Here is a 12,693-nt window from a genome sequence, read left to right as displayed (position 1 = left end):
CTAGGAATCTTGAGGAATAGCTTTTATATTAACTGGGATTGTCGTGTCACTTTTAGGGGAAATTCTAAGAAAACTTCATGATTCTGAGAATTTTCTTAGAATTTGGCCGCTAGGAGCCACTTTTTACACAAAGATTCTTTAGGGATACGGGCCCTGGCGCCCAGCTGTCCACTTACCCTCGAGAAGGAGCTCCAAGCTGCTCTGGGGAAAGCTCAGCTCAGGAGTGAAGCTTTTAAGAGGAAGCTGCTCGGTGTCACGTCCGTAGCAGACCTTTAAAGACTTTAGAGTCCAGTTCAGGTGTCTGTACAAGTAAGAAAATAGGGTTATAAAATATCTGAAACAACAGATCATTTAAAAGAGTAAACTAATGCAAAACTGTGATCACAGTATATACGCAGCTAGATGTAAAATGGTGACTCACCGTTTCTGGCTGTGCATCGACAGGGTTATGTTTGTGTTATCAAATTCCACATTGACCTTGTGGGGAATCAGCTGATGAAAGCGTTCCACAGTCTCAGTCTGGATAAAATCATCATTTTCATTCTCTAAAAGGAAATAGTATTTGAGTAATTAAATTAGAGTGTTATGTAAAGAATTATCAAAAATATCAAGCCTATCAAGCTGGCATTTGAATTTTAAAAATCTATGACATAGTTAGAAAGACAAAATTTGCACTTCAACCTTTAATAAAACGCAGGTGTTGACTTTCTGACATTGTGCATATTCCACGGGATTTCAAATATTCTGTAACATGCATGTTGTTTCAGACTACACTTAATATTATAACTGTTAGAGTGGAGGTGGATTCTTAATAATGCAACTGATTTTGCATATGAAGGCAGAGCAACCTGGGATTATACTGAGAAGTTAAATCACTAACAACACAACTTTAATGCATTATTTTCTACTAATCTATAAATATGTTTCTTATAAAAATACATACTATGGTTACGTGTCATTTCCTCTTTTTTGCTCGTGAGAATGTTAGTAGTTATTTACATGGACAGAACCACCAGCCTCAACTGTATGTGCAATGTTTATGTTCGTGTTTTTAACTGCAAGCTATTTTTAACATCTGATTCAATGGCCTAACAGACCTGTGCATCTATAAAGAAACGGAAGAAAAAATCATCTTGCTTTAAACGCTTTTCAAACATTTTCTCCTGTTTTTGTAATGAATGTATAACTTAGTCCTACTTTGACTGTGTTGGTAAAACTTAATCATTAAGGACATTTCAAACACTCACAGAGGCCAGTGAAGAGCTATGATATGACCTTGTTTTCATTTTGGTTAGCAGAACAGCTAAAAATATCACAGATGATGGAAAATGTCCAGGCACTTTTAGAACACGCAAAAGATCAAATGCAAATGCAAAGGCAGAAAAAAACAACAAGAAGGGCAGCACAGAGTGAAGGTCCTGTGGATGTACAACAGCCAAGGCACTGTTCTTTATTCATCTAACACCTGACAATACTAATTGCAGGATAGATAGTTTTAAAATGTGATTTTCATAAGGGTTCTTCCCTCCAATTCAATAAATATATCATTAAAAAAAAAGATTATTAAGACTTTACCATCTGTGATGGTACAACTATGAATGCAAAACAGTACAACAAATCAGACTTGAAAAATAGAATGATAGAATAAACTGAAAGTTAACTGCAGTGGTTGGATAAAACTGTACTGTGCAAAAGTCTTGGGTCATTCATAATTTCTTTATTTTTTTGGTAGGAAAATGGGAAATAGGTAGAGTGATTTATTGAAACATGTTCAAACTTGCGTGGAAATACAATTCATAAGGAAAAAACAGAGTCTGTACAAATGTAATAAGCTTGAAGGTCAATATTTGGTATAGCCACCATTATTCTTCAAAACAGCTTGAACACTTAGGGAAGCTTTCTAGTAATTTCTTTCAGTAGTCTTTAGAAATACTTCTCCAGGCTTCTGGGAGGACATTCAACACTCTTCTTTGGACACTAGTTGTTTTGTGTTTTGTTCTCTGTCAAGATGATACGACAATACTATTAAGGTCTGTAGAGACGGGGGATGTGCCTTTGTGTCTGTCCAGACTGTTCATCAGTTGTAGGTAGTTTTTTTTTTTTTTTTTAGGCTTCACACTTTAATTTGCCCTCCACCTGTGCAGTTTCATCAGATGTTTTTTTTAAGGACACACTGCACACCATGCACAGATATTCATTATATTTGGCTAATAACTGTCTGGGAATCACCTTGTTAGTGCAAAAATACTATTTTATGTTTGCCAAACTGTGTCATGTTTGGCATTTTTTGTAGAGTCAATAAAAAAAAAAGAGGAACAAATAAAGCGCCTAAAGATACAGTTTAAAACTGGTTCTTTGCTAAGTTGTCTGAAATGTGTAGACACAACACTGGCTCATCCCTTTAAAAAAAAAAAAAAAAGCTTGAATGATCAATGTTAAGGGGTTTAACAGCAAAAACATTCCTCTGAAAATGGTCATTTACAAGGACTGGACTGAAAATGAGGGAACAAGCAGCCAATGTCCATTAAAAAAACATTAAAATACTTTCAGAACGCCTGGAGAAGTATTGCTCAAGACCACTTTGAAAAATTACAACAGTCTCACTCCTTGGAAGCAACATACAAAGAAATGAGAGGTGGCTCAAGACTTTTGCACAGTACTATAGATTACAATTTGGAGAAAAGAAGGAATGCAAATGAATGTGATGGATAAACACTATACTTAAAAATCATTGCTTCCATTTCAGAGGTCAAACGTTACTCACCAAATGCACCATGATCTTTCTCTTTGTGGGAAACTGCTGGAAGCTGGAGCTGACTGAGGAACAGCCCCTCGTGCAGCTCTGCCATTAGAGTCCTCACACTCAGGGACAGACAACCTGGCTTCATCTCTGGTAAACTCACATCTCCAGATAGCAACAGGCTAAGTGCCACTTCAGCCAAACATATGTCCTAAAATGGAGAGCACATCATTTACAAACATTCAACCACCTGTTTCTATTTCAGTGACAGTTACTCCACTCACCAGTTCACTGCTTTTGAGCACTTTACTGCTTAGTTGTCCAACCGAGAAGTTCCATGCCAACCTGTAAAGAAATTTTTCAACATGGATTTCATTTTGGACAACTAATACAAACTATTGATTCAGTCAGATTAGTTATAAACCAAAAATAAATAATACCTTTTACTCTGGTGGTCAAGTAACAAGGTGATACCTGCAACAGTCATGTGCCATAGAGATTCTGGCAGTGCTAGGTTTAGGACCATCACGTTGATGGAGCTGATGTGGAATGACAGCAACTGAAAATACAAAACAGGAAGTGAGATACTGTGTACAAATAAGCATAAAAAGAAATGTTAACTTATCGCCAGCCTTCATACTTGTGACAAGAATCGAAGCGTTTTGGGGCTGACAGAAATCTTCGCCGACTTTTTTCCATGGCTCTGCTTCACCAAAGGTTTTAGTGGTGCTTGCAAGTCAAACCGGACTCTGGTTTCTCCAACACAGAATGCCAGGTATCGCCTGAAACACGACTTATGATATTATTTGCTGCTAACTGTTTTATCTCAGACTATCTGGGCAACACATTAAGCTACTTACGGTAAATCCTGGTTTAGAAGTTTACTTGAAATCCATATCCTGTCAATTTCCTGCCATTCACAGAATTACAGCAAGATAAAAAAAATACATTTGATAGATGGTAAAGTACACAAACTCAGAAGTGAACCATTGACATGGGAGTGGTTGTTTAGCATGTGCCGACTACACAAATGTCATGTAAACAAAAACGTGTCCTACCAAAGTATGCTGGGGGTGAAACTGGATACTGACTCCTTGGACAGAAAAAAATCCTACTGATTTAATCTTCAGATGAGCATTGAGGGTAGTTTGGAAGAATCGCACAGCCAGGGTACATATGAGCCACCTAGAACAGCGGGAAAATGTGCTACTTTAAATGAGGAGAGCAAGGAAACATCTATTAAGCAGTGCTTGCAGTTTAAACCATACCAATGATCGCTGTACTGTAGAAATTTCCACACATTCCTCACCTGAAAATGGCACACAGCACACCAATAGCCAGCAAAAAGATTAAAAATAATGATATCAGCAGGAGAGACATTGTGTCTCTAGTTGTTCACACCCAAATCTTGGGACATGAGTCTGGCTGCTCCTTATCTTCTCTCAGCTGCTGTCAAAGAGGAAGAGATGTACTTAAGCACAATATCCAGGTGCCACTCACTACTGATAGGTGACACCGACTGCTTGCAAATAGTTGCTATAACTGTAATTAGCTGAGGCAACACTTCCTACACAAGTTAACAACCGTTCGTTGTGGAAAACGTTAACAGCTAGCCTCACAGAGCTAACACCGCTAATTAACTACAGTGTAATTACAAACCGACTACGAAATAGCACCTAGCTAAACTTTATCGCTCAGCTAACAGTGTAAAGAAAACACAAACCTCTACTAAAACTTGCTTCCCATTACCAAGCCGCCAGTGAGAAACACTCACTGCCAAGCAGCAGCAGCATTAGCCAGTAACCCAGCACTAAACAGTTAACGAAATTTGCCGCCGCGTCATCCAAAAATCTTAAGCAAATCTGGGCTAGCACTGTAGCACGCTACCGCTAACGCTACCGCTAACTTAGCGGAACTGCCAGTTGGCACTCTTTTTTGCGCCTGTTGGTCGTCTTTGGTCTTTTTGACCTCACTCTCTTACAAAACTCACTTACCCTGACATATTCACAACACCGAGCTGTCGCAGCGCAGTGTAACGCTGCAGACAGAGCAGTTTCATGTGACAGTTGACTCAGAGCTTAGTAAACACTGTTCTCCGGCTCGCCGTGCTCAGCTGGCAGCTCGGTGGAGCGCAGTGGTGGGAGCGGAGCTGGGAATTGGCCAGTAACGCTGTCTAAGCAAGTAATCTTTAACTAAACAGTCACACATTATTCAGCGGTTCACACCAACTTTAAATTAATCCATAAACAAGCACGAAAATAAAATGCGCAACCTTTATTCCAGTCATACATCAGTTTTACAAATACCAAATAAACAGTTTATTCCCATTGTGCACACAAGTCTCCTCTGCCATCCCCCTTAGGGAAAAAACGTATTTCTACATTCTCAGGTAACATCCCTGCACCTGCCAGCCTTTTGGTCATTTGATTGTTTGCATATATGCAAAATGCTTCAACTTATGAGGAAGAACATACAAAATCAGGCAAATTCTCCTTAATTATACATATAAAACCTTTATTTTCTATTATGGTATATGGCACATGTTTTCTAAATACAGGTAGACATGGATAGAATATAAAACAACAGGTTCACGTGCACAAACAACAGAACTGAAAGAGAGAACCACAGACCATGCAGATGTCATTTGGTCATTTTTGCATCTGAGTGTATCCATCTTATGTCTTTGCAGTCCTTGTACATATCTTTTTGCGCCTCATTTCTGTTGTTTTGTGGCTCGTTATTGGATATGTCATATTTCTAGGATAAGACCAAAAGCCCATAGAGCCTGTACATGGTGGGCCCATTGAGTAATCTGTGTTTTATAATTACCACAAAATCAGTTAGGAACTGTGCAAACATGTTGTTTTACTACAGCTGTAAGAGGAATTTGCACATAAGGTTGGTGGAGACTCAGTAGAGGTGCAAGACCAAATTTAAGCTATGAAGTCCTGGTGATACTTTATTATGAGATTAAGTTGGCCCCAACTTCTCTCAGTGTCCCCTTTTCGCCTAAAATTAAGATCACATTGAAATGTCTTTTATAGATAAAACTGACTTAATGTTTTTTGCCCATCACTCAGCCTTGCTTTTAGGAAGAATATTTATTGGGGAAAAAAATCCATAACAAGTGGTCCATTACATCATCTCAGGGCACAAATGTTTTTACATAACACAAAATTAATCTTACGCTGCCAGCCTAAGGCAGATCTATGCTACAGGTGCGTTGTGCGGCATCTCATCCTCATTAACTGATGAAAACTGACAGGTCGGCTGCTCCATCTCATGCAGCAGTCTTCTGTTTGTTGTGTTTGGCAAACCATTCATCACTTTTATCTTCAGCCATAGCCTGAAAAGTGTTAAAAGGATGACAAGCACAGTGAATATCTGACACATGCTGGATAAGCATTTGAGGGCTATGTGTTATAGTAACACCAACCTTATCAAGGAATTCATTCCCTTTGGGATCCAACATGGAAAGCTGCCTAAAGGCCTCATCTCCCACAAAACAAATCTCATGGCCATCCTAAAGCAAACATTTTACGTTTAATATTGTTAACTTAATGAATTTGACATCATTTCAGCATTATTTTGGGAACGTGCTTACAGGGTCAGCCAAAATAACCACTTCTACTGTAGCTTTTCCAGGAGTGTCCAAGCTGACCAATGGGGTGAGAATTTTCTGATTTTCCTTTTTCATCAAGGCTTCAATAACCGGCAGCTGAGGAGCATAATAATATCTCATTATAATGTTGTTGGAAATAATTTATCTGCAAGTTGACATTAGCCGTTTAGAAAATAATAATTTACTTGCTCCCGCGGGCATGAAAACGCTATTCTCCCAAAAGCTGTTCCATGGTCAACCATCCCTCCAATGTCCTGAAGCTCCAGTTTGCACTACAAAAAATTTGACACATATTACTCAGGCATCAACCTAAACCGCAAAACATACAATTCAAACTTCAACAATAGAACTATTTTAAACTTATCTTAGGGTTTAACATTTAATTTCTTTGACTCACTTGACTGTCTGCAAATCCCATGAGCACCGTCTTCTTTTCCTCATTTTTGTCCATCACTTTCATCCCCAAGAGTGTGGACCAGTAGTGGGTCGATCTTTGGAGGTCTGATACCCCGAGACAAACCTTCTGCACAGGGTCTGGGAACAGATTACAGAAAGTAAGTGGTTAACAGGTTAACAGATGGGTACTTCTGTAGTCCTTTTCTACTCTATTTGAGCACTTACAGCACTTTTTTACTGCAAGCTGCATTCAGCCATAAACACACATATTCATAAAATTGTCTCTTTTAACCTCTCTCACACACACACACAGACACACACACCGGGGCAACTCAGGGTTCAGTATCTTGCGCTAAGGATACATGCAGGGGATCAAACCACTGTGTGAACACACTACATTTGTGTGTCATCGGCTGCATATGAAAAAATAAATATATACACTCCTGAGAACCAGCCTATTAATTTATGTCCTCCGCAATGGGCATTTGTTTTTGGTCTATATCTTTTGACTTATTTGACCGCACGATCTGATATGGTTGTGTTGGTGTTGTTCCCAGATCAACATAGTAAATGTTGTTCCAGGATCAACATTGCAAGTGACCAATCAGAATGTTGTGACGTCATACTTTTGCGACTTCGGGAAAAACCGCCGTAAAACAAAAAACTGTACTTAAGCTGCGAGAAACCGCCTCTGTCCGCCGATCAACGGACCCTGACCCTTTAACTCATTCACTGCCATTGACGTCTATAGCCGTCAATGGCAGTGAATGAGTCAATGGGTTTAACTCATTCACTGCCAATGGCTGGCAGTGAATGAGTTAATAAACGCTAAGCAGAATTTCATAAGTGCACGAATGGCTTGGCGCGCCAAAGAATAAAACGTCACAACAATGTGATTGGTCACTTGCAATGTTGATCCTGAAACAACATTTACTATGTTGTTCCAGGAACAACACCAACACGACGATATCAGATCATCCGTGTTTAGATAATCACGCTTTATGACTGCTGGAAAGTGACTCTGGATGTGCACAAATAAACCCTTAAAAGAAATAAGATTCAGAATTGAGTTGCTATACTTTAGACATCTGGGTCTCCTTAAAATTCTTACCCAGCACCTGCTTACACTTTTTCCACATAATTGATTAATTCTGTTAATTCTGTTGATTCTGATTCCAGCTCAGGGATCATATGCCTTTTTTCATACAGGGTCAGAGACAGATTTAACAGCTGTCACTAGTGAGGAAGCATCCATATGTGGAACATGTGTGGCACATGTGAGGAGATGGAAACTCGTAAGCAGGTTTTGATAGATCGCTCCAACTATGTCATGGAGAGAAACCCTACGTGATCAGAACTGTCAAGAATGGATATTACAGCCTTTTCTCTAAAGTCAATATTGAACTCTGATCAATATGAAGTTACAAAGTATTAATTTAAGTTTGTGGATACCAGACTGCATGTAAGGATTTGATCCTTGATGGAGGTTTATGAAGCAACACCCCCCCCCAAAAAAACAATATGCCTTTGTTGCATCCAGCCTGCTAGAAACCCAAGAAAAAGAAGAAGAAGCTAAAGAAGAAGCAGGCAGATTTGACTTGTGTGACACTCACCATTATGAGGTTGCTCTTTGTCCACCAGATAGAAAGGATAGCCTCCAGGAGCTTGAGTCAGATACAGAGCCTCTCCCACCTCAGTGAGAGGCCACCCGAGACATTTAGCATTGCTTACAGCTTGGCTCGACTGCAGAGTGATCCCCTAACATGAAAACCCACGTACAAATATCCCATTATTGCCACTGTACACTGAATAACAAGACAATCTTTTCCTGCATGCAATGTGAAAACAAACTCTCACCCACCAAGAAGTCATTGCCAAGTTTATATTCTCCCACACCATAGTTGTAGGTCAGTTCAGCAACAAAATGGTCATCCTCTGGACCAAAGCCAACCATTGTCTTGCTCCATTTCCCATCATAAGGGCTGTATGGGTAGGGGGTGAAGGCAGGTTTACCACTAGTGTATCAACATCTGCATTGTCCTGTGAAAAAATATTTGCCCTCTTCCTGATTTTGTATGTTTTGCATGTTTGTTACAGTGATATTTATTAGACCATCAAACAAATTTTAATATTAGTCAACGATAACCTGAGTGAATTAAAAAAAATATCCACTGGCAATGTTTTTTAAAAAATGAGACAGACCTAACAGAATCTGGCTGAAAGATATCTAAAAGAAACACATCATCATGCCATGATCTAAAGAAACACATTTGAAAAAAAGTCACTGATAGTTCAGTTAGTGACTAACACTATCAGTCTGGAAAGCATTACAAGGCCCTTTGTATGGATTTGGGACTCCAGTAAATCATGGTGAGAGCCATTATCCACAAATGGAGAAAACTTTAAACAGTTGTGAACCTTTCCATTAGTGGCCAGCCTACCAAAATTCCTCCAGGAGTGCATTAACAACTAATCTAGTCACTAAAGAACCCAGAACAACATTTAAAGAACTGCACGTTTCCCTTGCCTCATTTAAGGTCAGTGTTCATGATTCAACAATAAGAAACAGACCAAAACACCCTAGCAAGTCTATCTCTGAATGGCTTAAAAAAGGAGGGAGAGAGTCCAGACCTTAAAGCGTTTTGTCCATGTGGGAAAACCATCCATTGTGGCTGAGTTCAAACAATTCTGAAAAGAAGAGTTGGTCAGAATTCCTCCACAGTGACGTGAAAGACCTTTTGACCGTTATCTTAAACGCTTGATTACAGTTCGTAAAGGTGGCATAACCAGTTATTAGGTTTAGGGGGCAATACATCGTTTCACTAAGCCCTGATTTGTTTGACCTTGATCTGAAACATGAAAGTGTAACAGGAAGGTGGCAAATACTTTTTCCCCCACAGGACTTTTATTTAGCATTATACTGAGCTCAAGATTCAACTGGAGTTGTGTCTTATATACCCATTACAAGTTGCCTTGCAGCCTTCCTCAAACTCTTCGTGTCTTAAAATCTGAAATAAATAACAAGTAGTGAGAACATTACAATTCAGTGATGTCCACTTCCACTTATACAATGATAACTATGGAAATTTGCTCAGGTTGTGCAACCCTGAAATTATCCGACGTCAGCAAAAGCTGCTAGTCTACGGCGGCTTCAGTCCAATCCTACATTTAAATGCAGCTCAGAAAACTTACCTTCATACCTAGAACATCTCTGTAAAAGGTAGCAGTTTTAGCCCTGTCACCAACTTTGAAAACAAAATGCAACGCTCGTCTCAAAGCCATGATGACAGCCGTGCTACCTGTGGTCGTATCGATTTTTCTGTGCTCGACTGGTAATAACCAATGAACACATACCGGGTATTTGCAAGTAAAACTACAAAACGAAAAAAAAACAACCGCTGGATAATGTGTTACACCACCTGTCGTTATTATTAGTGCTTCTCTAGTATTAAAGCAAAGAACGGCGACTGTACGTTAAAGTACAATGTATAAAATTCACAATCCCCCCCTAACTGCTCAGGTTAATGGTTTGACCAATGTGTCATTGTTTTCTCGCGAGATTATGATCAAGCGTCAAGTTTGAAGCATCAATAAATGTAAAAAAACAAACAAAAAACGGCTACTATAGGACCCGTTTAACAATTTGTAACACATTATGTTATTAAATAATTACATTAATAACGCCACCAAATGTGTTTGGTTTATTTTTAATTTGTAAACGCAATATCAGCTATTAAAAGGTGGTGGCGCTAGGCGGGTTAGCTTGTATTTTTGAAACATCCTGACAGATGAGAGAAGAAGAAAGCAGGCAAAATGGCAGCGTACACAAGAAGCATGATCTGTTTGATTTCCATGATAGAGCGACATGCTTTCCTAACAACCAGGAGCTGTGTCACTGTGGAATCAAAACGGTATGTACGCGGACTGAGGAGGAAACCTGTCAGAGTGCTGTTTCCTGAAAACGAGACGGGAAAAGTCGTAAAGGTGCCTCAGATTCAGTCAGACGAGCCAAAGATCCAGAGGGAGACCAGGGGAAGAATCATATCTGCAGGAACACAGCATCACGAAGAGAGAAACTCTGTCAGGACGAGGACTGATGAGCAGTCAGCTACGAAACATGCTTTTACTGTGACAAAGAATGAAGTGGACGGACTGCGCTATGAGAGGGCTTCGCCTGGAGATAAAAGACTGGCGTAAGTCTCACCGAGTGAGGGCAGTAGCAGAGGTGATTGAGCCAGAGGCCATGGGCCCTGGCATACAAAACAAAAGCACAATTATTAGGAATACAGCAAGAACAAAGTTGATGTAGCAACCACAGAGAGATAAAGCTGATGAGCCATACCATGGAGATGTGGGAAAGAGTTTTTGAAGCTTATTTAACGAGAGAGGTGATGGTCAGTGAGTGAGAAAGAGCAGTACAAATGTGATGTTTGCTTTGAGAGAACTGATGGAGAAATATTGAGATGGTCAGAAGTAGTCGGACTGTAACTTTGTGGATCTAGAGAAAGGATATGATAGGGTGCCAAGAGAGGAACTGTGTAATTTTATGAGAAGGTCAAGAACTGCAGTATGTATGTCAGGACACCCGGGTGCATGTGGGCCTCCATCAACATCTTGTCTCAAGGTAGACATAGATTTTGTAGCTGTCCTCATCCTTCTGAAGCCATTCCTTCCTTCTCCTCCTCTTTCTCCACGTCTCTGCTCTAGGAGGTTAGTGAGTGTGGCTCGTTCCAGGACATTTCGGGACCACCAAGGTAAAATCCTTCTTGAAGGCAGGCGTTTGATCTGTGACGCCCTGGATGCTGGTGCTAAACCACAGACTGTGTTCTTCAGCACGGTGGATCGACTCAGAGAGCTGCCCTTAGATAAGCTGAGAAGGGCCACACTAGTGAAAGTCAAGTTTGAGGACATCAAGCTCTGGTCTGACGTTGTAGCCCCACAGGGAGTGATCGGTAAGGGTCAGATTTTCTTTTTTGGCTCATGATGAAGCACTAATATCTCAATTATTTCTGACTCTGACCTCTTCTTCTGCAGCGATATTTTCTCGCCCAGATCCGGCACGGTTAAACTTTGCAAGTAAAGGTCACTCAGTGCCTTTGTCTCTGATATGTGACAACATCCGGGATCCTGGGAATCTCGGGACTATGCTGCGATGTGCTGCTGCTGCTGGCTGTCATAATGCCCTCCTCACAAAGGGTAGGTTTACAGTAATTATTAGAGATCAAATTAATAATCCTGTGAAACCTTCCTTTGAATTTTGGGAACTTTGCATTTTTTTCAAACAGGTTGTGTGGATGTTTGGGAGCCTAAAGTTCTCCGTGCAGCAATGGGCGCCCATTTCCGCCTTCCCATCTATCCCAGCCTTGACTGGGATGATGTTGAAAACCATCTCCCTAAACCCGTGACTGTCCACGTGGCTGACAGAAGTAGAGAAGTAGAGGTTAATGTGTCTCCTGAACCCTCCAAAGCTGGAGATTACGGCTGGGTCAGCTCAAGACCCAACCGCAAAAACATGGAGTACGAGGATTCTGATTCGGACTCTGAACATGAGGGACTTTCACTCCCCAGAGTGGACACTAAGCTGTACTATGACAGTTGGGCTCAAAGCCCAACTGCTCTTGTGATAGGTGGTGAGACGAATGGTTTGAGCCTAGAAGCAGTCCAGTTGGCAGAGAAAACTGACGGCCACAGGCTCTTTATTCCCGTTGTTCCTGATGTGGACAGCTTGAATTCTGCCATGGCAGCTAGCATTCTTCTGTTTGAAGGCAGGAAGCAACTCTTAAAACTACTGCAAACATCTGGAAAGAAACGTCAATGTAAAGCTGAGAGACAGTTTCCATGATGCTTCTATTAAATATCGGACTGAACAGAGTGTCCCATATAATACTCTTAACAGTAAATTTGCAAACTGTGTTTCTGATTTATGTGAATTTGA

The 12,693-nt window shown here is 40.4% G+C and overlaps 3 protein-coding genes across 9 annotated transcripts in view; 1 reads left to right on the top strand and 2 right to left on the bottom strand.

Moving 5' to 3' along the window:
- LOC102194936 (protein KIAA0100) overlaps positions 1–4,884 on the bottom strand; it is a 20,819-nt gene extending 15,935 nt beyond the window's left edge. For 5 of the 7 annotated variants that reach the window (XM_005739384.1, XM_005739387.1, XM_005739388.1 and 2 more), the window contains exons 1-10: positions 4,735–4,884; positions 4,050–4,189; positions 3,799–3,925; positions 3,601–3,650; positions 3,381–3,522; positions 3,181–3,299; positions 3,025–3,085; positions 2,765–2,951; positions 422–545; positions 177–301 (exon numbers count right to left, since the gene is read on the bottom strand). In XM_005739384.1, the coding sequence (XP_005739441.1) occupies positions 177–301; positions 422–545; positions 2,765–2,951; positions 3,025–3,085; positions 3,181–3,299; positions 3,381–3,522; positions 3,601–3,650; positions 3,799–3,925; positions 4,050–4,120 (1,006 nt within the window). In that variant the 5' untranslated portion in view covers positions 4,121–4,189; positions 4,735–4,884. Of the gene's footprint in view, positions 1–176; positions 302–421; positions 546–2,764; positions 2,952–3,024; positions 3,086–3,180; positions 3,300–3,380; positions 3,523–3,600; positions 3,651–3,798; positions 3,926–4,049; positions 4,190–4,463; positions 4,646–4,734 lie in introns of those variants that run through there. The other 2 variants (XM_005739385.1, XM_005739386.1) reach the window with 2 other exon arrangements.
- Positions 4,885–5,822: 938 nt separating this feature from the next.
- Positions 5,823–10,265, bottom strand: glod4 (glyoxalase domain containing 4). Its single transcript, XM_005739383.1, has 9 exons — positions 9,951–10,265; positions 9,717–9,766; positions 8,620–8,740; positions 8,372–8,516; positions 6,760–6,896; positions 6,548–6,634; positions 6,345–6,458; positions 6,177–6,263; positions 5,823–6,086 (listed from the first exon to the last, which is right to left on the bottom strand). Exons 1-9 carry the CDS (start codon positions 10,038–10,040, stop codon positions 6,021–6,023), a joined length of 897 nt encoding a protein of 298 aa, XP_005739440.1. The 5' UTR covers positions 10,041–10,265; the 3' UTR covers positions 5,823–6,020.
- Positions 10,266–10,520: 255 nt separating this feature from the next.
- mrm3a (mitochondrial rRNA methyltransferase 3a) lies at positions 10,521–12,687 on the top strand. Its single transcript, XM_005739382.1, has 4 exons — positions 10,521–10,951; positions 11,466–11,710; positions 11,793–11,954; positions 12,044–12,687. The coding sequence occupies exons 1-4, from the start codon at positions 10,572–10,574 to the stop codon at positions 12,598–12,600; spliced, it is 1,344 nt and encodes a 447-aa protein (XP_005739439.1). The 5' UTR covers positions 10,521–10,571; the 3' UTR covers positions 12,601–12,687.
- Positions 12,688–12,693: the final 6 nt, after the last annotated feature.

The sequence above is a fragment of the Pundamilia nyererei genome, unplaced genomic scaffold (assembly GCF_000239375.1).
Source record: "Pundamilia nyererei isolate P.nyererei 1_Seehausen unplaced genomic scaffold, PunNye1.0 scaffold00091, whole genome shotgun sequence".
NCBI lineage: Eukaryota > Metazoa > Chordata > Actinopteri > Cichliformes > Cichlidae > Pundamilia > Pundamilia nyererei.
The sequence above is the reverse complement of the archived record's forward strand: the minus strand, read 5'-3'. Positions and strand labels throughout refer to the sequence as shown.